The 27,479-nt window shown below is 40.5% G+C and overlaps 1 protein-coding gene across 1 annotated transcript in view; it reads right to left on the bottom strand.

Moving 5' to 3' along the window:
- furinb (furin, paired basic amino acid cleaving enzyme b) overlaps window positions 1–27,140 on the bottom strand; it is a 95,808-nt gene extending 68,668 nt beyond the window's left edge. The window contains exons 1-2 of the mRNA XM_088997363.1: window positions 26,448–27,140; window positions 20,723–20,994 (exon numbers count right to left, since the gene is read on the bottom strand). Coding sequence (XP_088853489.1) covers window positions 20,723–20,896 — 174 coding nt within the window. The 5' untranslated portion in view covers window positions 20,897–20,994; window positions 26,448–27,140. The remainder of the gene's footprint in view (window positions 1–20,722; window positions 20,995–26,447) is intronic.
- Between the last annotated feature and the right edge of the window lie 339 nt (window positions 27,141–27,479).

The following is a 27,479-nucleotide window of genomic DNA, read 5'->3' as shown; positions in this document are numbered from 1 at the left end:
GATAGATATTTCAAAGACATCATCAATTCATCGATCTGGTGATGCATGACTGGAGGCAGGGAGACTGAGGGAGTGTTGCATTAGTGATGGAACCCCAGAAGGAAATATGTAAAACAGGCTCATCTCAGGATTCTGACCTTGACTTCAAGGGCTTAGTTCAGAAAAAATGGGTGATGTTAGCAAATTTCAACATGCAACACAAAAAAGCCAAGAAAAAAAGTAAAACTCATACTACACCCGCATCTTTTTTAATCAAAATCTGCAATTTTACGCTGCTGATGTTGTATTGAACAGTAAATGCCTCCACTGCGAGACTAATAACGGTAAATTCAATCCAATCCATCTTAATCCTTTGATGTCACTGTATTAGTAAAGGTGCTGTCTGAGATATTCAAGCTGTGAGCAAGATTTTAACGTAGCCTCATTTAGTTATGCTCCACCGCACCCACATGTCATCTAGTTAACATCATGCTTAAAAAACAGGAAGTCATCCATCCATTTTCAAAACCGTTTATCCATTCTGGGCTGTTGTGCAAGCCTGTCGTAGCCGACTCGTAGGCGAAAGGTGGACTACACCCAGAATTTGTTGCCAGTCTGTCGCATGGCACATATTTAGGTGAAAAAGCAAGAAATAATCTTAATACACTACATCTTGATTTTGATAGAGCTTTCACAACCACTACGGTTATAACAAAGTCCTTAACAGAACATGGAAAATAAAATAATAACATTTTTTTATTTCCAAGCAGTATTTTCACAAAAAGTATTTGGTCTATCAGAAAAGTCCGGAGAAATGTAAATTTTAGAGAGATCTACTCTTGCAGGGCTGTAGCAAGACTGTACACTAAAGATTCACAAAGTAAATGAAATAGGAACACTCAAAGTACACTGCATTCATCCCTGTCTCTGAGCACCATTCGTTCTACACACCATAAATTCTTTACTCAAGCTGAGACTTATCTGGCCTTTAAATCTGATGTGTGTGTGTGTGTGTGTGTGTGTGTGTGTGTGTGTGTGTGTGTGTGTGTGTGTGTGTGTGTGTGTGTGTGCGTGCGTGCGTGCGTGTGTGTGTGTGTGTGTGTGTGTGTGTGTGTGATTGCGTGTACATGCATATACTGCGTGTACGTGTGTGTGCGCATGTGTGTGCACGTATGTGACAGACAAAGTTGTGCTTTCCTTGAATGCAATGGTTCTTAATCTGAGTTCACTCAAACACTGGAGATTCATTAAGTCGGTCTGAGGGGTTCAGAAAAGTATAAGGTGTACATGCATTCCTATGTACAGGACTTTTCAGACTACTTATCAGGGGACAGTACACTACTGAGGTCCATTCACTGGGGTGCAACGCTGTCTGATGGTTACAACAAACCCATCTCTGTCAAAATCGGTCAAGAATTCAACAAGTTGTGATTACCGTATTTTCACGACCAAAGGGCGCACCGTGTGAAAAGGTGCAGTCTCATTTATGTGTGCCATTTCTGTATTTAACATACACATTGAGCGCACCGGCTGATAGGGCGCAAGTTTTATATACCGGTACACATCCTCTACTGCCATACGTACGTCCGCCCCACAACAACACGCAGGCATACAAGTGTGCGTATTTAAAAAAACAGATCGGGAGCAAAACTGACTTTGGTAGTGCTTTATTTATTAATTACAAAGTAATTTCATTTTGTAATCATCACTCAATAGGCGTCGGCATGGTAAAAAAGAGCACATTACCGGTACCGACTTTTCCGAAAGCTCGAGCCACCGTGCCAGCAGACACGTTAGCCCAAGCATCCACAATCCATTGTCAAACTGTGGCGTAACATCCAGCCCTTTTCGTTTGCCTTGATAATGACGCCTGCTGGAAATGTCTCTTTAGGCAAAGTCTTTCTTTTAAAAAATCACAATCGGCAGGAGTTTCTTTCCGTTGGCATGGCAGGTAAGCACAACAGGAAACGAAGGCTTTTCGCTAGCTTTTCAGAATAATTCGCTGGCCGTTCCTCCAACTCCGGACCTTGCCTTATTTATTATGTCACGGCGGCTCGATTCCCATGTTCCTCGGCGTAGCCTTCAGTTTAAACTGAGCTTCATAACCATGTCTCTTTGCCATTTTCAGGGTTGTTAAAACAGCAATGTTCTACATAAAGCACATACCTGTTCATTTATACACAAACCACGCCCACACACACCCCTCGTTTTCTTTACCGCGTCCTCCTCATGGTGGTCTCTAATACGTTCGCACTATAGGGCGCACCGCACATTTTGAAAAAAATCTGAGACGTTTATATGCGCCTTATGGTCGTGAAAATACGGTAATTTATTGCAACCTATCACTCAATACTGCCGAAATTTAGTGGGTTCCACCGTTCACTGTCACTTGCTTTTCAGGCCGACCAGTTGGGATTTTCTCCCAAAAAAGACCTGTGCTATTTATGAGGATTTTTTTTAAGGGCAAGTGATGGAATTTGAAACGTCACTGCAATTTTCTGCAGCCCACTTGCAGGACACCTAGACATTTTGCCCAATTTTTGTGGACATTTTGACTATGTCAGTTCATCTAAGCAGGGATTTCTAAGCAGCTGACAAAATTAAGCATCCGGCTAGAGTTATGGACAGCCTTATGGGTGAGCCATTTCATTGTAGTCAAGTTGCATACATTCCGTGAAACCGAGAGCAAGTGTTCATTTCCATTAATCTCAGGATTGAAGACAGAAGCGAGTGATTTAGATGCCATGTTGAACAGAAAGGTGTGTACATTGCAGCTTGTTGAAGCAACACGTTTGTTTGTGCTGCGCCTGGGAGGGCATGCACTCATGTAATGTGCTTCTCATTAATTTTTAGATGATGTGGCACAGTGCCGGTTTTGCATTTCATGTAAGGTGAAATTTGATGCAACAGTTCATGAGGGTAATTTATGTCACTGAACGGAACAAATCAGAATCATTATTCAAATGATTGAGGTTTTGGCACACGTGACAAATTCCAAATGAAAACATTAGTGATCACAAACACACGCTTGAAACCGAGAGCATATCGTTTCAGAACAGTAAGCTTGCTTCGCAGTATTTAGTCGCTACTGCCTTGTAGTCGCTTTATTATTCTTATTGAGGTCCACAGTACATTTACTTACCTCACTCGTGATCGTATGGTTCTCTTCAAAGTCAAAGTCAGCTTTATTGTCAAATATGCTAATATGCATGACATACAGCACAGATGAAATTACTGTACTCTCGGACCCAGCATGCAAGGCACTTATAATTACTTAACAAACATAAACATGAAAACTCCAATTTGCCGGGGGGTCAAGTATCTACATTGTGATTGGTTAGGGCAGGGGTCTTCAATCCTGTTCCTTGAGGGCCACCGCCCTGCCTGTTTTCCATCCTGCCCTGCCGCAACACACCTTATTCAAATGGTGTCGATCGTTAGTCAGCTTCTGCGGACTTGGCTGATTAGCTGCTCATTTCAAGCAGGTGTGCTTTCAGCACACAGAAGTGAAAAACTTCCAGGAAACCAACCTGGGTGAGGGCAAGCAGACCAACTTTGATACATACAGTACTTGTTTTAGACGTATGCACCTGATTCTTTGCCATTATGTGGATGTGACACGTCTGTGTAAACTCTGAGTCATACAGGAATGGTCCATCGATGAAAAGGTTTCTTCAGTCGTCATCTGTACTTCTTTCAAGGTGTTGGACATTTCACCTCTTATCCAAGAAGCTTCGTCAGCAAACTAGTCTTACTGGTAGTTTTGGCCCTATATATATATTCCTACTGTCCAGGTGGATCGTTTGTGCAATACACTGCTTAGGCAACATAGCCTTAGTTATGCCGATGAGGTGATACCAGGGCAAATTGGGCAATCTGGCCAGTCGTCAGTCAGGACAATAGAAGCAATCAGTGGAGCTGCAGGGATTAGTACTCTGCTCCCCCTAACCTGAGAGCAGGGACCAATCATAGCAGAGTCCGGCACCGCCACGTTTGGACAGTAGGGATATATATAGGGCCAAAACTACCAGTAGGACTTTAGTTTGCTGACGAAGCTTCTTGTATAAGAGGCGAAACGTCCGACACCTTCAAAGAAGTACAGATGACGGCTGAAGAAACCTTTTCATCTATGTGTATGTGAGGATTTATGTTGAAGCTTGCCCATGACTGACCCTGATTTGGCAGATCAGCTCAGGGTATATTGAACTGATGTTGCATATACAATAAGTCTGAGATCTTTTAAAGTTCATCTCAGTATATTTCCAAATCAGGTCAGCGGAAAGTTGTTTTTTCTTTCCAGACTAAAGCTGTATGATAGAAAGATTGCACTGGAGACTTGTGGGCTCTTCAATCGGAATTCTATCTTTGCACACAAATAGGTCTTTGTGTACAACAGGAGACAGACATGATTATCTGATTTCTTCTTTTGGATTACATGAAAATAATAATAACAATGAACTATTGACAGAGACAAGGGGGAGACAGATAAAGATTCCCTTTAGCATGTTTAGCCCTCTGAAATTCCAGCCATCACAGTTTGAATTGGATTTTGTGAGAATATTGAATTGATCAAATGGTTTCCCCACCAAAACAACCATCATTCACAGCAAATTTATCTTTTGTCACCCTGGCTTTGTACAAATTTCCCATTGGGACTTTGTGGATTGATCAGGAATGAAGTCGTTGGGAAGTATAATAATAATAAAATAAAAGTAAGTAAAATAATACATTTTCTTTCAAGCACCTTTCAAAGCTCTCAAGGAATCGTTATAGTCACAGACAAGCATAGATACAATAATTAATAATACGTGATTTGGGGTTATTGCTTTCTTTTTTCCCCAAATTTGAAGTACTTTTGTCTTTCATTTTTAAGACAATGATGGAATTTTTCAAACTGATGTAGCACTGAGTTGGAATTAGCTGTCAATAATTTCATTTATTCCCTTTATCATTTATTTATTGCCTGAACATCGTGGCTATTTTCCACCTGTACTGCATTGTATTAAAGCATTTCATAAAAATAACAACAGTTCACTTTATTTGCCCATTTTTCCACCATACCTTAGAAAGTGAAAATAGAGCATAATTACAGTCGTACTTCAGTCAAAATAATTGCTCAAGGATCATTCTCGCTATAATCATACCAAGACAAATATTTTCAAGGTGTTTAGGTCAGGGGCCGCACAAGAGAAAACCTCAATGGTTCGTACGAGTACAACCATGGTTTATATCGTCAAAACAATAGTTGTCAATATTACGCAGCTTTTCACAATTCAGACTCTATTCCCTGTGAACAGCAAGGTTCAAATGTGAATATGAATGTATTCATTCATTTTTCCGAACCACTTTATCCTCACTAGGGTCCCAGTGGGCGCGTAAGCCTACCCCAGCTGTCTTTGGGCAGTAGACATGGGACACTGCACTGTTGCCCGCCAATCGCAAGGCACACAGAAATAAATAACCATCCGCACTCGCTCTCACACTCACACCAAGGGACAAGGTGGAGTGTTCAATCAACCTGCCATGCATGTTTTTGGAAAGTGAGAAGAAACGGAATACCTGGAGAAAACTCACGCAGGCCTGGGGAGAACATGCAAACTCCACACAGAAATGCCAGAGCTGAACTTGAACCCCGTACCTCAGCACTGTGAAGTTCACATGCTTACCACAAAGCTACCAGGCCGCCACAAATGTCAATCTTCTTTTCCTTTCGGCTTTTCCGCCACAAATGTCAATATATTGTTAAAAAAGTCATATATCCCAAAGTAGCATCTTTCATTAAATTGAATAACATTTGTCCTTTCATTTGCTGATAAAATACATATTTTGTACGGAACACACAATTAAATGAATTACTAATATGTGAGACCAAGCCCTTTCACGTCACGTAACAAAAACAAAGTTAAGAAAAGTACCAAATAGGGGCCGACGCTCTCAGACGTATTCTGGGTGTGTCTGAGCTAAAAGCTTAGTGAAGGTGGCGACATCAGGCAAAAATATTTGGTTTAGAAAGGTCCTTCTTGCTATCTGGGAAGCTTCTCAACATAACCCAACATCATTAGTTAAGGCTGTTTCCTTGTTTCTCATCCAAACCTATTTCAGGACCAATCCACTCACAGACCATTCTTGATTCTTTGTGAGCAGCAACATTCTGAGAATCAAAACTGTTGACAAGTTTTCCACATCCTTGTGCACCCCTGGCCAGAAGAACCGTCGCACCCCTGGCCAGAAGAACCGTCGCAACATTGTCTCTTTTGTCTTTTCTACCCCTAGGTGTCCCCCTAGCACAGGGGTGCTCACACTTTTTCAGCATACGAGCTACTTATAAAGACTACCAAGTCAAAATGATCTACCCACGACAAAAATGCAAAACATAATTATTTTCAAATGTTTTAAGGATTCTTTGTATGTACAATACATCTGTGGTGGTTCTTAATTTGGTTCTCAAATTTGTACAGATGACGGCTGAAGAAACCTTCTCATCGTTGTATGTACAATGTATGTTGATGTACCTTGCATAACTGAATAAGCCAATATTGTACAACACACATAATAATCAGAATCAGAATCAGAATCATCTTTATTGCCAAGTATGTAGAACACACAAGGAATTTGTTTCCGGTAGAACACGCTGCACTAGTATCGTTGTCAAAAAAAAAAAAAAAACTGCTAAGTGGCACTATACAGTTCCATTTTGGCTACTGTTGAAAGAGTTCAAAATAACTACATATACATAACATAATAAATAACCATTAACATTTTTTGTAATTACCTGAGTTTACTTTGATGACTTGCACTGAATTGAATCAGCCTGGGATAAATAGTCCGGACAGTAGCTGCTGACAGCCAGCCTCAAGCACATTTCCAAATGTTCATCATTCATGGTGGAACGGTATTTGGACTTAATGATATTCATGTAGGAAAAGGCTGACTCACATAAATCAGTGGAACCGAATAATGCAGTCAAGGAGGTAGCACATTTCCTCATGTTGGGGTACTTTTCCTGTGTGAGTAAGTTACAGAACTGCCCATGAGCCCTGGACTTCAGCAGTGAGAACACGCACAATCTCCGATGTCTTTCCACATTTGCTGGGTTAAATCCTCAGCCGTGGCTTCACAGCGCAGACAGCTGCAGAGCTTTGATTGAATATAATATCTCTGCCTTATTTGTAAAGTCTCTGAACAAGGAGTTAGCTGCTTCAACGAATGCTTCTTTTACCATCTCTCTGTCTTGGAAGGACATATTGTTTTTAACGATGGTGTGACTCACCCGGAAAGATGCTTCAGGTTGGCGGCTTTCGCTTTTGAAGTATGTTGAGTGAAAAATGACTGCTGTCCGGACAACTGGGATTTTAGTTCGTCCACTGTTCTTTTTCTCAGCTGGCTTTTCGGCGTGAAGTCAATGTCGTATTTTCCATGAACAGTCCGAAAATGCCGCTCCAAATTTTCCCATTCCGTATGAAAGTAATATGTTTTGCCCTCTTACTTGATCCAGCTTTTTCACTCATTTTGATCACCATATGTTTTAGCAAGGGCTTAAAATCTGAGGTAATTCGCTGACTAGCTTGTAAATTTTGCTGCGTTGTTTACGCATGCACGGTGACCTAAAGGTAAAAATTCAGTTGTCATCTGAATGGTTGCCCTGTATGTCAATCAAGTGACGGGACTTTTGATAGGCTGACAAATGTTTTTTTTTTACTGTCACGCTGCGATCGACCAGTACTACCTCCGCGATCGACCGGTAGATCGCAATCGACATAATGAGCACCCCTGCCCTAGCAGGTGTGTGTGGGCCAAGTCCAGTACTGTAGCTCGGTGTTGCTGTGGCACGAGAAGTTGGTCATGTACCTCATCATTTTGCTTCGTTACCTGTCGGCATGGACTCTTCCGTTGGTTTTCCACACTGCCATGGGATGTGTACCGTCTCTCCGCATCTGTAGCATTGTTTGGGTTCAGTGCCTCTGGGCATCCGCCACTGCCTGGGTGGGCTTCTGACGCCACCTGGAGCCATCATGGCTGCGTTGGGAAGCTTAGGCATTTTTGTGCGGGCCTTCTGGTCCGGGGTGGGGATGTGTTGCTGGTTTCCTTCCTGGTCGTTCACAGCATCTGCGCTGTGGCCTGGTACTGCTCCACTGCTGCCACTGTTTGACAGGCAGTCCTCAGCGACTGCTGACCGATGATCTTTTTTGCCTCATATGGCAGGGACCGTAAGTAGCGATCCACGACAATGGCCTCGACCATCTCAGCTGCCGTGTTCCTTTGCGGATCCAGCCACTTCCGGGCGATGCGGGCCAATTCGTGCATCTGTGCCCGTGGAGGCTGGTCTGGCTGGAACGTCCAGGTCTGGAAGCGCTGTGCCATCCCAAACTTGGTGAGCCCATGTCTGCTGAGAATTTCAGCTTTTAGATAATCGTAGTCTTCTGCTCTGTCTACGGTCAAGTCCCGGACAGCATTCAGTGATTCCCCTGTCAAGAAGGGTGCACGCAATCCCACCCATTACTGCTTGGGCCACCTTTCTCTAGTGGCTGATGCAGATACGCCTCAATATCATCCGGCACCCCCATCTTGGCTAAAAAAATCACCCGCCTTCACCCGGGGCATGTTCTTGGCGGCCATTTGGTTTTGCAAGAGCAATTCCTCTACCTTCAGTTCATTTTTCCTCTTTTGCTCCTCTAGGAGAGCCACATTGGCCTGACATAGAAGGGTTTTCAAGATGTCTTCCATTTTTGAATTTGTAATTTGAGATATTGTCAATTTGTAAAAAACAAAACACAAACCTCCATCTATGTCCATGCACTTATTAACGCTTGTCCAGTGCCCGCATCCTCCACCATATGTGATGTCATGAGAGGCTAGCGCTCAGCGGGGCAGGACAAAGACTGCAATGGGCAACAGGTTTGAATGCAAACGATTTTAATAAAGGTTTCAGGGGGAATTGACAGGCAAAAAAAAGGCAAGATTAGCGTCCCTTCCAATTCTTAAATTATAACAGTCTCTTTTGAGGTAAAACTGAAGATGGGGTTCTTTTCCATGTATTTCTAGGCCTCACCCGTGTTCATGTCCTTCCTACGTAGCCTAGCCACCATTAGCAAGGTTCCAAATCCAGTGTTCCGTCCTAGGGTCCCAACTGGCAATGAGTTCCACGCAGCCATCCGTATGTGTGTATGTGTGTGTATATATATATATATATATATATATATATATATACAGTAAAGTCTCGTTATATCGATATCGGTTATATCGATAGTACCGCTTATTACGATACTATTTTCATTTCCCTTGCACATTTCTAGTCTTTTAATGTATAATTAGTACCGTTTAGTACGATACCCGGTTTTTACAATAATCCGGTTATTACGGTGCTCCTTTTCATCCCCCGCCGGCCATTTCTGTTGTTTATATCGATATATCCGTCGCACCATTGGTCAACTTGGTCACGTGTCTTGTTACGTGAGCCGCCATCGGTCGCGCCATTGGTGGACTTGGTCACATGAGCCACCATCGGTCGCGCTATTGGTCGACTTGGCCGTGTGACTTTGTCACGTGTCACGCCATCAGTCGCGCCATTGGTCAACTTGGTCACGTGTCTTGGTTACGTGTCACGCCATCAGTCGCGCCATTGGTCGACTTGGTCAGGTGACTTGGTTACGTGCCCAGCACCCGTGTAGCAGAGCCATTTTCATTTTCAGACGCTAGCTTGTGTGTAGCAGACGAGATTGAAGTGTTTGTGTTAAAAGGTAAAAATGGGAAGCAGAAGAAGATTGATGACTTTTTTAAATTGTATACATAATACAGTAAGATGTAAGTGTTGCAGTTTCCCTGTTGTGTTATGTACATGCCCACTGTACTGTATATGAATGCAATCGTTTTTTGCAACAATGTTTCTTGTTTTGTCTGCTGAAGCGCGATGATTTTGAAAATTATTAACATTCCATACTGTGTATTAAAGGACAGCCGATGTCACTTTTTATTCAAATGCAAATAAAAATGACTTCACGCCAAGACGTCTTGCATTGCTTGTGAATCCAAACAATGGCTTCAGATTCGGATAATATGCTTTCTTGTTACACATCCAGTTATGAATATGTTTCAAATACACTGTAGTTCTGAAGATTAAAGCATACATGTTTACAATCATTAAAGAATTATATGTGCCATTTTGAGGCAACAATGGGGGAACATCTCTCACCTAAAAAAAACGGAGCTAATGGCCAGCTCCGTTTCTTATATGGCGCTTGGCTGCCCTCTTTTGGCGGCTTTTGTTTAATGCAGTTCGGCGCAGGATCGGATATATCGATAGTCCCGGTTATATCGATATTTTTTGTACTCCCTTGAATATCGATATAACGAGACGTTACTGTATATATATATATATATATATATATATATATATATATATATATATATATATATCTCAGGGACGTGCGGTGAGGTTCATGGCTGGTGAGGCACTGACGTCATCACAGTCAGATTTCAGTCAGATTTACAAACATGAACTCCACAGAGTAGCTTATTCACCATTTGATTGGCAACAGTTAACGTGTTTTGTTTAAAATGTCATGTCAGCTTTCTTTATATACTTTATACAAACTGTAGTATAGTTACCTTTACTTGTAAATGAAGTCCAAGTCTTTCTGTCTCAATGGAGATCACAGCCAGTGAAGAACGTCGTCCTTGATCAGTCCTGTTCCGACTGTATGTTTTCAGTCTTTTGTGCTGAGAATGACCGCTGATGCTGTCGTAGCTGGAACAGTGAGCACGAGCTGGAGCAACTTTGTCGCTTCATGAATAGTTTCAATGAGATCCTTCTTGGCCAAAAAGCTGAGAAGCTGTCCAGGGGATTTACATTCATCCCTCACCATTTGTGAGCTATACAGTCCGGTGTTGGTCTTCCTTTAATTATTACCTCCTGCTTCGATTGAAATGAAAGTGCAGTTTAGAAAATTCTTTCAATTTAGATTTGTAATCCACCATTCTGAAAATAAGGCCAAGCAACACGAAAAAAATGACTGGATGGTTGCACTTAACTTGCTAACTGTTTACTGTAGCTTGCTGTCACTAATTCTATTATTCTGCAGCCGAGGAGTCATAAGAATAATCTGTAATCACCAGCACCCCCTGTCATGAGGCAGGAGAACTGTGTGCCTCACCTAAGCACACAGTTTTGATAAAAATAAAATAAACACTGTAGTACAGTGTTTATAATGTACAGTGACTGTACATTATATACACCAGCTAAACTGTAGAAATTTAGTTCATATACTAAAATATTTTGAACACTTTAATATCGATATGCAGAGGGACAGCAATGTGGTCTCGCTGCAGAGCAAGCCAGCACAGTTAGCATAGTGATTGCGCAATCCATGCTGAGGCTCAGCCGGCTGGTGCCTCACCGCTCGTCTCTACTTAGTATTTGAACGGTAAATGTGAAAATTCTGCGATTTTGAAAAAAAATCCAAGAAAGGTGAAGTTAAATGGAAAAGAACGTTAAAGTACAAATCACTACATAAATATAACTGTTTAATTAATTTGTTCATTTGATATTTCCATGATGGTAGGTAATGACAGGTCACCTTCCTCCCCTGACTGCACGTCTATATATATATATATATATATATATATATATATATATATATATATATATATATATATATATATATATATATATATATATATATATATATATATATATATATATCTATATATATATATATATATATTGCTGTGCTCATGACCATTTTGTGTTTGGGAGCCTTTTACTGAGCGTGTTGCTTGTTCTGTAGCCACAAAGGGACATAAGTCTTCTTGTGCAGGTCCCAAGCCCGGATAAATACAGAGGGTTGTGTCAGGAAGGGCATCCGACGTAAAAGCTGGGCCAAAACAAACATGCGTATCATACCTCTGAAGATGGAGGTTACTGATTCGCTGTGGCGACCCCTTGAAGGGAAAAGCCGAAAGGAAAAGAAGATCCATAAACCTCCTCTTCGGTCTTCCTCTCATATATATATATATATATATATATATATATATATATATATATATATATACACACAGTAAAGTCTCGTTATATCGATAGTACTGCTTATTACGATACTATTTCTAGGAACGCAAGGAGAAAATTTACATGCCGCAGGATCGGATATATCGATAGTCCGGTTATATCAATATTTTTTCAGACTCCCGAGAATATCGATATAACGAGACTTTACTGTATATATATATATATATATATATGTAAAGTCTCATTATATCGATATTCTCTATATAACCCCAGCCTCTACTGTAGCACGTTATAAAGTGGTGTGCTGTATATTAGGAAAGCTTTTTTTCATTTATTGAAGGCGCGCCTTACAGCCCGGTGCGCCTTATATACGGAAAAAGGTTTGAGAACACATCATTCATTGGGGTGCGTCTTATAGTATATACTTATATACACCGGAAAATACGGTACTGCAGCCCTAACAGGAAAGGAGCAGTGACAACTTAATCAATGGGTGAATTAAACAAGTGAGAATATTTTTTTTATCTGCGAGCCAGATTCAATCATCAAGAGTCATACATGGCTCGCAAGCTATAGGTTCCTGTAAACTAAATTAAGCACTGAATCGCTTAAAGAGACATGGCGTTGACACACATGATGCAATTTCAAGGGCAACATAAAATTATGTCGCCGGCCAAATCCGGACCCCCTGAGCCACGAGTCGATAACCTGAGCTGACCATGAGAAGAATATTTCAACACTAATCAAGGTTCCTGAGGTTTTCTGAAATAAAGAGATTTGAAGGACAAATGACCAAGCACAGTGTTTCTTCTGGAATGTATGCCATAGTTACTTATTCTGAAACTTTTATGTACTTTACTTTATATTCTTACCCAATCCAATCATTCGTCATCATAAAGAAAGACAGAAAGAATAAATAAATAAATAAATAAATAAATAAATAAATAAAACTAGAAATGTTTACAAGTCCTGTGACCTAGCATTAGAATGTTATGATAGAGGAAACATTTTTATTGCACTCTATAAATTTTCTATTAGATCAATATGGACTATATATATATATATATATATATATATATATATATATATATATATATATATATATATATATATATATATATATATATATATATATATATATATATATATGTGGACAATACTGGACCCTCCGCACCCTGCCCACCACCTTTTCCAGCTACTCCCCTCAGGCAGGCGCTACCAATCCATGCGCACCAAATCCAGCAGACATTTAAACAGCTTCTTCCCCCAAGCCATTAACTCTTTGAACTCTTCAACAGTAGCCCAAATTGAACTGTATAGTGCCACTTAGCAGTTTTTTTTGACGACGATACTAGTGCAGCGTGTTCTACCGGAAACAAATTCCTTGTGTGTTCTACATACTTGGCAATAAAGATGATTCTGATTCTGATTCTGATATAAAATGTTTGCATTTAAGAATTATTTTCAAATGTTTTAAGGATTCTTTGTATGTACAATACATCTGTGGTGGTTCTTAATTTGGTTCTCAAATTTGTACAGATGACGGCTGAAGAAACCTTCTCATCGTTGTATGTACAATGTATGTTGATGTACCTTGCATAACTGAATAAGCCAATATTGTACAACACACATAATAATCAGAATCAGAATCAGAATCATCTTTATTGCCAAGTATGTAGAACACACAAGGAATTTGTTTCCGGTAGAACACGCTGCACTAGTATCGTTGTCAAAAAAAAAAAAAAAACTGCTAAGTGGCACTATACAGTTCCATTTTGGCTACTGTTGAAAGAGTTCAAAATAACTACATATACATAACATAATAAATAACCATTAACATTTTTTGTAATTACCTGAGTTTACTTTGATGACTTGCACTGAATTGAATCAGCCAGGGATAAATAGTCCGGACAGTAGCTGCTGACAGCCAGCCTCAAGCACATTTCCAAATGTTCATCATTCATGGTGGAACGGTATTTGGACTTAATGATATTCATGTAGGAAAAGGCTGACTCACATAAATCAGTGGAACCGAATAATGCAGTCAAGGAGGTAGCACATTTCCTCATGTTGGGGTACTTTTCCTGTGTTAGTAAGTTACAGAACTGCCCATGAGCCCTGGACTTCAGCAGTGAGAACACGCACAATCTCCGATGTCTTTCCACATTTGCTGGGTTAAATCCTCAGCCGTGGCTTCACAGCGCAGACAGCTGCAGAGCTTTGATTGAATATAATATCTCTGCCTTATTTGTAAAGTCTCTGAACAAGGAGTTAGCTGCTTCAACGAATGCTTCTTTTACCATCTCTCTGTCTTGGAAGGACATATTGTTTTTAACGATGGTGTGACTCACCCGGAAAGATGCTTCAGGTTGGCGGCTTTCGCTTTTGAAGTATGTTGAGTGAAAAATGACTGCTGTCCGGACAACTGGGATTTTAGTTCGTCCACTGTTCTTTTTCTCAGCTGGCTTTTCGGCGTGAAGTCAATGTCGTATTTTCCATGAACAGTCCGAAAATGCCGCTCCAAATTTTCCCATTCCGTATGAAAGTAATATGTTTTGCCCTCTTACTTGATCCAGCTTTTTCACTCATTTTGATCACCATATGTTTTAGCAAGGGCTTAAAATCTGAGGTAATTCGCTGACTAGCTTGTAAATTTTGCTGCGTTGTTTACGCATGCACGGTGACCTAAAGGTAAAAATTCAGTTGTCATCTGAATGGTTGCCCTGTATGTCAATCAAGTGACGGGACTTTTGATAGGCTGACAAATGTTTTTTTTTTACTGTCACGCTGCGATCGACCAGTACTACCTCCGCGATCGACCGGTAGATCGCAATCGACATAATGAGCACCCCTGCCCTAGCAGGTGTGTGTGGGCCAAGTCCAGTACTGTAGCTCGGTGTTGCTGTGGCACGAGAAGTTGGTCATGTACCTCATCATTTTGCTTCGTTACCTGTCGGCATGGACTCTTCCGTTGGTTTTCCACACTGCCATGGGATGTGTACCGTCTCTCCGCATCTGTAGCATTGTTTGGGTTCAGTGCCTCTGGGCATCCGCCACTGCCTGGGTGGGCTTCTGACGCCACCTGGAGCCATCATGGCTGCGTTGGGAAGCTTAGGCATTTTTGTGCGGGCCTTCTGGTCCGGGGTGGGGATGTGTTGCTGGTTTCCTTCCTGGTCGTTCACAGCATCTGCGCTGTGGCCTGGTACTGCTCCACTGCTGCCACTGTTTGACAGGCAGTCCTCAGCGACTGCTGACCGATGATCTTTTTTGCCTCATATGGCAGGGACCGTAAGTAGCGATCCACGACAATGGCCTCGACCATCTCAGCTGCCGTGTTCCTTTGCGGATCCAGCCACTTCCGGGCGATGCGGGCCAATTCGTGCATCTGTGCCCGTGGAGGCTGGTCTGGCTGGAACGTCCAGGTCTGGAAGCGCTGTGCCATCCCAAACTTGGTGAGCCCATGTCTGCTGAGAATTTCAGCTTTTAGATAATCGTAGTCTTCTGCTCTGTCTACGGTCAAGTCCCGGACAGCATTCAGTGATTCCCCTGTCAAGAAGGGTGCACGCAATCCCACCCATTACTGCTTGGGCCACCTTTCTCTAGTGGCTGATGCAGATACGCCTCAATATCATCCGGCACCCCCATCTTGGCTAAAAAAATCACCCGCCTTCACCCGGGGCATGTTCTTGGCGGCCATTTGGTTTTGCAAGAGCAATTCCTCTACCTTCAGTTCATTTTTCCTCTTTTGCTCCTCTAGGAGAGCCACATTGGCCTGACATAGAAGGGTTTTCAAGATGTCTTCCATTTTTGAATTTGTAATTTGAGATATTGTCAATTTGTAAAAAACAAAACACAAACCTCCATCTATGTCCATGCACTTATTAACGCTTGTCCAGTGCCCGCATCCTCCACCATATGTGATGTCATGAGAGGCTAGCGCTCAGCGGGGCAGGACAAAGACTGCAATGGGCAACAGGTTTGAATGCAAACGATTTTAATAAAGGTTTCAGGGGGAATTGACAGGCAAAAAAAAGGCAAGATTAGCGTCCCTTCCAATTCTTAAATTATAACAGTCTCTTTTGAGGTAAAACTGAAGATGGGGTTCTTTTCCATGTATTTCTAGGCCTCACCCGTGTTCATGTCCTTCCTACGTAGCCTAGCCACCATTAGCAAGGTTCCAAATCCAGTGTTCCGTCCTAGGGTCCCAACTGGCAATGAGTTCCACGCAGCCATCCGTATGTGTGTATGTGTGTGTATATATATATATATATATATATATATATATATATATATATATACAGTAAAGTCTCGTTATATCGATATCGGTTATATCGATAGTACCGCTTATTACGATACTATTTTCATTTCCCTTGCACATTTCTAGTCTTTTAATGTATAATTAGTACCGTTTAGTACGATACCCGGTTTTTACAATAATCCGGTTATTACGGTGCTCCTTTTCATCCCCCGCCGGCCATTTCTGTTGTTTATATCGATATATCCGTCGCACCATTGGTCAACTTGGTCACGTGTCTTGTTACGTGAGCCGCCATCGGTCGCGCCATTGGTGGACTTGGTCACATGAGCCACCATCGGTCGCGCTATTGGTCGACTTGGCCGTGTGACTTTGTCACGTGTCACGCCATCAGTCGCGCCATTGGTCAACTTGGTCACGTGTCTTGGTTACGTGTCACGCCATCAGTCGCGCCATTGGTCGACTTGGTCAGGTGACTTGGTTACGTGCCCAGCACCCGTGTAGCAGAGCCATTTTCATTTTCAGACGCTAGCTTGTGTGTAGCAGACGAGATTGAAGTGTTTGTGTTAAAAGGTAAAAATGGGAAGCAGAAGAAGATTGATGACTTTTTTAAATTGTATACATAATACAGTAAGATGTAAGTGTTGCAGTTTCCCTGTTGTGTTATGTACATGCCCACTGTACTGTATATGAATGCAATCGTTTTTTGCAACAATGTTTCTTGTTTTGTCTGCTGAAGCGCGATGATTTTGAAAATTATTAACATTCCATACTGTGTATTAAAGGACAGCCGATGTCACTTTTTATTCAAATGCAAATAAAAATGACTTCACGCCAAGACGTCTTGCATTGCTTGTGAATCCAAACAATGGCTTCAGATTCGGATAATATGCTTTCTTGTTACACATCCAGTTATGAATATGTTTCAAATACACTGTAGTTCTGAAGATTAAAGCATACATGTTTACAATCATTAAAGAATTATATGTGCCATTTTGAGGCAACAATGGGGGAACATCTCTCACCTAAAAAAAACGGAGCTAATGGCCAGCTCCGTTTCTTATATGGCGCTTGGCTGCCCTCTTTTGGCGGCTTTTGTTTAATGCAGTTCGGCGCAGGATCGGATATATCGATAGTCCCGGTTATATCGATATTTTTTGTACTCCCTTGAATATCGATATAACGAGACGTTACTGTATATATATATATATATATATATATATATATATATATATATATATATATATATATCTCAGGGACGTGCGGTGAGGTTCATGGCTGGTGAGGCACTGACGTCATCACAGTCAGATTTCAGTCAGATTTACAAACATGAACTCCACAGAGTAGCTTATTCACCATTTGATTGGCAACAGTTAACGTGTTTTGTTTAAAATGTCATGTCAGCTTTCTTTATATACTTTATACAAACTGTAGTATAGTTACCTTTACTTGTAAATGAAGTCCAAGTCTTTCTGTCTCAATGGAGATCACAGCCAGTGAAGAACGTCGTCCTTGATCAGTCCTGTTCCGACTGTATGTTTTCAGTCTTTTGTGCTGAGAATGACCGCTGATGCTGTCGTAGCTGGAACAGTGAGCACGAGCTGGAGCAACTTTGTCGCTTCATGAATAGTTTCAATGAGATCCTTCTTGGCCAAAAAGCTGAGAAGCTGTCCAGGGGATTTACATTCATCCCTCACCATTTGTGAGCTATACAGTCCGGTGTTGGTCTTCCTTTAATTATTACCTCCTGCTTCGATTGAAATGAAAGTGCAGTTTAGAAAATTCTTTCAATTTAGATTTGTAATCCACCATTCTGAAAATAAGGCCAAGCAACACGAAAAAAATGACTGGATGGTTGCACTTAACTTGCTAACTGTTTACTGTAGCTTGCTGTCACTAATTCTATTATTCTGCAGCCGAGGAGTCATAAGAATAATCTGTAATCACCAGCACCCCCTGTCATGAGGCAGGAGAACTGTGTGCCTCACCTAAGCACACAGTTTTGATAAAAATAAAATAAACACTGTAGTACAGTGTTTATAATGTACAGTGACTGTACATTATATACACCAGCTAAACTGTAGAAATTTAGTTCATATACTAAAATATTTTGAACACTTTAATATCGATATGCAGAGGGACAGCAATGTGGTCTCGCTGCAGAGCAAGCCAGCACAGTTAGCATAGTGATTGCGCAATCCATGCTGAGGCTCAGCCGGCTGGTGCCTCACCGCTCGTCTCTACTTAGTATTTGAACGGTAAATGTGAAAATTCTGCGATTTTGAAAAAAAATCCAAGAAAGGTGAAGTTAAATGGAAAAGAACGTTAAAGTACAAATCACTACATAAATATAACTGTTTAATTAATTTGTTCATTTGATATTTCCATGATGGTAGGTAATGACAGGTCACCTTCCTCCCCTGACTGCACGTCTATATATATATATATATATATATATATATATATATATATATATATATATATATATATATATATATATATATATATATATATATATATATATATATATATATATATATATCTATATATATATATATATATATTGCTGTGCTCATGACCATTTTGTGTTTGGGAGCCTTTTACTGAGCGTGTTGCTTGTTCTGTAGCCACAAAGGGACATAAGTCTTCTTGTGCAGGTCCCAAGCCCGGATAAATACAGAGGGTTGTGTCAGGAAGGGCATCCGACGTAAAAGCTGGGCCAAAACAAACATGCGTATCATACCTCTGAAGATGGAGGTTACTGATTCGCTGTGGCGACCCCTTGAAGGGAAAAGCCGAAAGGAAAAGAAGATCCATAAACCTCCTCTTCGGTCTTCCTCTCATATATATATATATATATATATATATATATATATACACACAGTAAAGTCTCGTTATATCGATAGTACTGCTTATTACGATACTATTTCTAGGAACGCAAGGAGAAAATTTACATGCCGCAGGATCGGATATATCGATAGTCCGGTTATATCAATATTTTTTCAGACTCCCGAGAATATCGATATAACGAGACTTTACTGTATATATATATATATATATGTAAAGTCTCATTATATCGATATTCTCTATATAACCCCAGCCTCTACTGTAGCACGTTATAAAGTGGTGTGCTGTATATTAGGAAAGCTTTTTTTCATTTATTGAAGGCGCGCCTTACAGCCCGGTGCGCCTTATATACGGAAAAAGGTTTGAGAACACATCATTCATTGGGGTGCGTCTTATAGTATATACTTATATACACCGGAAAATACGGTACTGCAGCCCTAACAGGAAAGGAGCAGTGACAACTTAATCAATGGGTGAATTAAACAAGTGAGAATATTTTTTTTATCTGCGAGCCAGATTCAATCATCAAGAGTCATACATGGCTCGCAAGCTATAGGTTCCTGTAAACTAAATTAAGCACTGAATCGCTTAAAGAGACATGGCGTTGACACACATGATGCAATTTCAAGGGCAACATAAAATTATGTCGCCGGCCAAATCCGGACCCCCTGAGCCACGAGTCGATAACCTGAGCTGACCATGAGAAGAATATTTCAACACTAATCAAGGTTCCTGAGGTTTTCTGAAATAAAGAGATTTGAAGGACAAATGACCAAGCACAGTGTTTCTTCTGGAATGTATGCCATAGTTACTTATTCTGAAACTTTTATGTACTTTACTTTATATTCTTACCCAATCCAATCATTCGTCATCATAAAGAAAGACAGAAAGAATAAATAAATAAATAAATAAATAAATAAATAAATAAAACTAGAAATGTTTACAAGTCCTGTGACCTAGCATTAGAATGTTATGATAGAGGAAACATTTTTATTGCACTCTATAAATTTTCTATTAGATCAATATGGACTATATATATATATATATATATATATATATATATATATATATATATATATATATATATATATATATATATATATATATATATATATATATATATATATATATATATGTGGACAATACTGGACCCTCCGCACCCTGCCCACCACCTTTTCCAGCTACTCCCCTCAGGCAGGCGCTACCAATCCATGCGCACCAAATCCAGCAGACATTTAAACAGCTTCTTCCCCCAAGCCATTAACTCTTTGAACTCTTCAACAGTAGCCCAAATTGAACTGTATAGTGCCACTTAGCAGTTTTTTTTGACGACGATACTAGTGCAGCGTGTTCTACCGGAAACAAATTCCTTGTGTGTTCTACATACTTGGCAATAAAGATGATTCTGATTCTGATTCTGATATAAAATGTTTGCATTTAAGATTACATCTTGAACAAGCAAAGATAACAACAGTACATTAAAAGAAGTGCATTAAGCAATACGTTTGGTGAAGACAGTATTCCAACATTGATCGAATTTGTGCCACGTGGAGTGCTGTGGGGACAATCACACATGACAGCAACATCTTGAAAAGAAGCGCGAACACACACAGATAGATTATATTGTATGTCCAACTCACATTGCCATGGTTGATGAAACCGTGTTCCTTTGCGATGCGGTCAGCTTCCTCCGGGCCTCCATTAATCTGGATAGCCCAAGCATTGGTGTAGACCTCTGCAGTATCAATCCAATTCTGTTCTGCTGTCAGGACAAGGAATGTCCATAAGTGCAGCAGAGCCACCTGGGCATCCATGAAAAGCAGAACGCAGGGCAGTGTTTTGGTGGGTCTTTTACTGCACCACAGGCAAACTGGAGCTGCACTCCCTTATGGTGGTAAAGTGGAAAAGTGACCTAGAGGTGACAAACGTTTTCTTAACGGCATATCTGCTGGGTCAAAATTACCTTCACAGAACCAATTCAAAACCAAGCAGGACAGGCACAAATTCAACGTGGCCATGGTCGCCACTGAAGCTTTACATTACTTTCCAACTCTTTTAATAAATATGAAGGGCATAGTTAATACATACTATACTGTTACAGTGATGACTATGAAATGAATATCCCTTATTATTTCTAAATACAGTAAAGTCTCGTTATATCGATATTCAAGGGAGTCCGAAAAAATATCGATATAACCGGGACTATCGATATATACGACCCTGTTTGCATGTAATTTTCTCCGTGCGTGCATAGAAATAGTATCGATATAACCGGGACTATCGATATATCCGATATCGATATAACGAGACTTTACTGTATAAGAATTGGTTGTACAAGTGTGAGTTACCATTAATTTATAATTTGCTGTATTGCACACTGTTTTAAAATGTAACAAGATTAACTATTTGATACTTGCAATGATTTAACTTCAAAGTGTCAAAATGTGGTGCAGCTCCAGTAATACTTGATTGAATGTTTCACACTGATCAAACACTCTCAGTGGCCAGCAACAAGCTTCGGTCATTATTTTTGCTTCACTTGTTCTTGACAGAATTCACTCATTGACAGTGGCAATGAAAGTGTGTACATCTCTGTTGCAATGTCAGATTTTTGCAGTTCAAAAAAATGAAAGCAAGACATTTTTCCATCGTTAATATGATATATAACTGGTAAAACTAGAGTACGTGTGAAGAAAATAAACGTGAGGAAAAAAAGATCTATTATTGAGAGATTATGAATTATGAAAGTTGGTACATGTATAAGAAAACATATTAATGAATGTATGGATGGATGGATGGACGGATGGATGGATGAATGGATGAATGGATGAATCGAGGAATTGATGAATGGATGGATGGATGGATGGATGGATGGATGGATGGGCGGTTGGATGGATGGATGGGCGGTTGAATGGATGGATGGGTGGGTGGGTGGATGGACAGCTGGATAACAGAAGTGCTGGTGCTACCAAGGAAAATGTTGGATACACCTGTGTAACCAGTGCAAAACCTTAGTCTCGCCCTACCCTGTGATAATTAATCCAAGCTAAGTGTCAGAATATCCAAAAATGTGACGCACCACACATTTTCCTCATTTTTAAGTTGATTTGTCTTTTCAAATGGCAACTGTACTTACTATTATAAACATTGTATACTGATCACTTGCAAGAGGTCAGATATGGGTGACTGTCTTTACTATCATGACCGAGTGATGTTCCCTCATTGAAGAACTCAAATGCAGTGTTTTTCATGAAGTAATTTTTTTCGCCCATGTTACATTCTTCTGTGAGATCAGCTTATAGTGGTTTTTTTTTCATTTGTCAACTAACAATCATGCACGCAATGCTGTTAAAAATGCAACTTGCTGGCTTAAGAGATGTAGGTAGGTAGCACAGCATAACCAGAACTGAAGTTCAATTTCAGGCTGTGCCCAGGCCAAATAAACACCCACCCATGTGCGTTGGACTCTCCTCTAAAAGAATTCTCAGCAGTAAGTTGCAGTGATGGGGCAGAACTGTGACAGGTGAGCATCTATTCACAAGAGTAGATGGAGCTCAGTGCAATGGAAAGAAAAACAACATATTGTACTGTGCTATGTGTGTCAGGACCCAATAATAGCAAAATAGCCTTTGTCTGAGATGCATGGGAAATTGAGTGACAGTACTGAGATTAAATTTCTCTTCACCAAAACCATCTTTGCGCTTACTGCTTGAGACAGAGGCAACTCTGGACAGAAATGCAGTCTAGAAACAATGGCTGCTAGGGAGATCCGTGTATATTTCTTTTTAAAAAACCAATTTCACACATCATTGTCACTGAGAATTTATCCTAATGGCATCTTGTCTTCCTACATCTTTCTCTGTAACTCTACTATGTTGTACATAGTACCTCTGACAAAATACTGGCTGATTTCAGTAAACTTATAGTTGAATTTTAATCGGCATTGCTGAAACCTTTCCATGAAGGAATAAACACATGATGCCATTATGTCAAGAGTGGATCTATAACACTGTAAATATAAAAGTTGCTCGTCTCTGTAAATAAATATGTAGCAATTGTATGAATATGTCACAGTTTGCAGGGTGATGACGGCAGATGTGGATCCCAAAAAGCAGGCAGGAGGGAGCAGCAGGTTGTGTTTGAGCAATTGTATTAAAATAAAGTCAGCAGGAACAAAATCTAAAACGGTAAAATCAATTGAACAGAAAAATACAAAGTATCAAAAGAAAGAAAAACCAAGAGTAAAAGTCTGCCAAGATGAAACAAACACATGCACAGCATACACAATGCACAATGCATACAATTGCATACAATGACCCGGCGCCGAATGGTCGTGCCGGGAGTCCTTTTAACTGTCACTGATTGGGAACGACCAGCACCTGCGAGGCAGCAGGCAGGGCTTAAAGCGCTACCCGTTGGTCGCCAATCCTAATGTGGCAGTCCGCCACTGATCGGGATGACCAGCACCTGTGAAGGTGCAGGCGGGGCCGACAGCACCACCGGTTGGTCGCCAACCAGATCATGACAGAATATGTATGCAGTGCAATAGACAGAATGTAAGTCAAATGGGATATAGCATTTAATCAGTGACGTGCAGTCAGGGGAGGCAGGTGAGGCCATGCCTCACCTGTCATCACAGAAATATCAAATGAAAATATAAATTAAACAGTTATATTTATTGTAATTTAAAGTTCTTTTCCATTTAACATTTTTGGATTTTTTTCAAAATTGCTGAATTTTCACATTTAACGTTCAAATACTAAGTAGAGACGAGCGGTGAGGCAGCAGCCGGCTGAACCTCACCATGGATTGCGCAATACAGTGACACCTCAACTTACAAACTTAATTGGTTCCCAGACAGAGTGTGTAAGGCGAAAAGTGTGTATCTAAAAAAAAAATCACATAGGAAACCATTAAAATGGGAATAATCCGTTCCCGGGTTTCCATAAAATATACTTTTCAACTAAATAAGCCTTAAATCTACACACAACATACCTTATTCTATGTATAATAAATGTGCTATTGTATTGTAATGAAAGAAATACACTGCATTGTATCATAAAGTCACTTTATTTACATTTGTGATGGTCATTTATGGCTTGATGGAATGGCGTTGGAGGTTGAAGGTCAAAGGGAATTGCTGTTTGGAAAGAGAGGCGCATTACATGAGGACTGTAATTAAAGAAATAAACTGTGCTGTAAAATAAAGTTTTATTTACCTTTTTGATGGTCGTTGATGGCTTATGGAAGGAGAGTCACCTTCCATAAGGACTGTTGGTAACTTAACCTCTGGTGCTGTTCGGTCGTGTGCTTCCGCCGAAGATCACTCCGCCAGCCGTGGTGGGTGTGTATTATGAAAATAGTGCTTATTATAAGGTTTAATTTTCAGAAATTTGACGTTTGTAAGACGAAAAGTTTGTAAGATAAGGTGTTTGAAAGTTGAGGTCTCACTGTAACTATGCTAACGGTGCTGGCTTGCTCTGCAGTGAGACTGCATTGCTGCCCCTCTGCATATCGCTCGTAAAGTGTTCAAACAACACTTTTAGTATATGAACTAAATTTCTAGTTTAGCTGGTGTATATAATGTACAGTCACTGTACATAATAAACACTGTACTACAGTGTTTATTTTATTTTTTTTTTATTTTTTTTTATTAAAACTGTGGGCATATGTGAGGCACACAGTTCTCCTGCCTCATGACAGGGGGCGCTTGTGATTAGAGATTCTTCTTGCGACTCCTCGGCTGCAGAACAATAGAATTAGTGACAGCAAGCTACAGTAAACAGTTCGCAGGTTAAGTGCAACAATCCAGTCATTTTTTTGCGTTGCTTGGCCTTATTTTCAGAATGGAGGATTACATATCTAAATTGAAGGAATTTTATAAACTGGACTTTCAATCGAAGCAGGAGATAATAATTAAAGGAAGATCAACACCGGACTGTATAGCTCACAAACGGTGGGGGATGAATGTAAATCTCCTGGACAGCTTCTCAGCTTTGTAGCCCAGAAGGATCTCATTGAAACTATTCCTGAGGCGACAAAGTTGCTCCAGCTTGTGCTCACTGTTGCAGCTACTACAGCATCAGCGGAGCGGTCATTCTCAGCACTGAAAAGACTGAAAACATACAGTCGGAACATGACTGATCAAGGACGACATTCTTCACTGGCAGTGATCTCCATTGAGACAGAGAGACTTTTAAAACTGAAGAAAGCCTTCCTTCTTCTACAAAGAAGTTATTGGTGCCTTTCTTCAGAAGGAGCGGCGCATGCACTTCCATTATAAGTAAAGGTAACACGATGATAACATTTTTGCATTCTTTTTTTTCTATCCAAGTTTGTATATATAAATAATGCTGACATTACATTTTAAACAAAACACATTAACTGTTGCCAATAACATGGTGACTAAGCTACACTGTAGAGTTCATGTTTGTAAGTCTGACGGTGATGACGTCAGTGCTTCACCAGCCATGAACCTCACCGCACGTCACTCCATTTAATCAATTTCAAAAAAGTTACATCACTTGAATACTAACGTATATACTGATGTTATGAGCCCCCATAAATTACTATTAAGGCAAAATATAGAATTGTTAGTTTGTCGAGCTACGTTGCCCTTGGCCCTTAATATCAATAAACTGTACATTTTGAAAGGGGAGGAATATATCTACAATGATTGCCCAAAGGCCACTTGAGTTTTAAACGACTTTGCATAATGTATAGTGAATTTTACTAGCTATACCATCCCATTTCACGGGGATGAATACAAATGATGATGGTAGTGGTTATATCATGTCGTGGATAATGTGGGGAAATTAATGCACATCTGACTGAGGCTGGCAAGGGGGATGTACTGAGCAAAGAACGACACAAATCAGAAATTGGCTATATGCAGGGGGAACACACACACACACACACACACACACACACATTTACAGCCATTCAGATGATTTTAGGGGTACTTGATTGTACAGATAAAGCAAAAATTGGGGGGGCATGTAATTTTCTCCTTGAGTTCATAGAAATAGTATCGTAATAAGCATTACTATCGATATAACCGATATCGATATAACGAGACTTTACTATATATATATATATATATATATATATATATATATATATATATATATATATATATATATATATATATATATATATATATATATATATATATATATATATATATATATATATATATATACACGAGAGGAAGACCGAAGAGGAGGTTTATGGATGTGGTCAAAGAGGACATGAAGGTAGCTGGTGTGAGAGAAGAGGATGCACCAAACCGGGATAGATGGAGGACATTGATTCGCTGTGGCGACCCCTGAAGGTAAAAGCCGAGGACGAGGAACAGAGTCTTACCTCCAACAAACTTCAGAGGACGCACCGCGGAAAGCGGTTCCCTTGGAAGAACGAGGTCCACCTGCACCGAATCGCATCGCCTTGGATCAAGACTTGGAAGGAATCACCTGACTGGGTATCCTGGTGGGATGTTGTCGTCAGCTGTGGCGTGGACTTAAGGCTAAAATAGAATTCAGCTTTCTACTAACCCTTCGTTTGCCCCCACCCACTTTGCCGTAGCGACCCACCCTGCGGGGAACACGTTTTACTTGTAGTTTCAACCACAAAAAGCCACTCGCCACAAAGCAAAATCCAAGACGTCATGCCCACCCATCCCCTTTCTCTCGTCGGGCGGGCACCGAACCTTTCTCTCGCCGCTTAACTTAAAATCGATATTGGAGGCTCAAGACCATATCCACATCCTTGCATTGGAGCTCGATTACTAGCCTGTCGTCCACAACCAACTTGCCATCTTCAGGATGATTCTATTTTGTCGGGTAACTTCAACATTTGAAAGAAATTCCTTCTTCTCCAAACGCCGTTCATCTGACATTACAGTCAATACTCCTGGCTCATAAAACTGAGTTCCACCCAGGTTTACGAGACAGCGACAAAGCGGGTGAATGGAATCTGCGTGGGGTCAGCGCAGGATGCAAGCGCGTTGACAACCGGCTGATGGACAACGAACCGTCTCCTTTGTCCAGGAAATGCGTCACTTAGACGTTTTCCAGAGCGTGCTTGATCGGGTCCCCGTAATTGTTGGAAGGGGCGGGGCTTGAACCTGGTTTTGTGTTCTGTGCTTCAGGGTTTTGGAACCTTTATCTCGGAATTATTTTTTTCTTGTTTAAAGTTGACTCATATGTCATCTATAGTCACATATTAATACATAATAAGGGTTCAAATGTAAATGTAAATTTCTCCACTGTGAGACTAATAAAGGCATATCCAATCCAATCCAATCCAAATAATCCATTTGTCAATATTAGAGAGAGGCTGGAAATTACATTGTATTACATGCGTGTTACAGCCTTATGGGTTAAAGCAGCAGGAATG

The sequence above is a fragment of the Hippocampus bargibanti genome, linkage group LG05 (genome assembly GCF_051943395.1).
Source record: "Hippocampus bargibanti isolate YZ-2025 linkage group LG05, ASM5194339v1, whole genome shotgun sequence".
Lineage (NCBI taxonomy): Eukaryota > Metazoa > Chordata > Actinopteri > Syngnathiformes > Syngnathidae > Hippocampus > Hippocampus bargibanti.
Note: the sequence above shows the minus strand (reverse complement) of the source record. Positions and strands in the feature narration are given on the sequence as shown.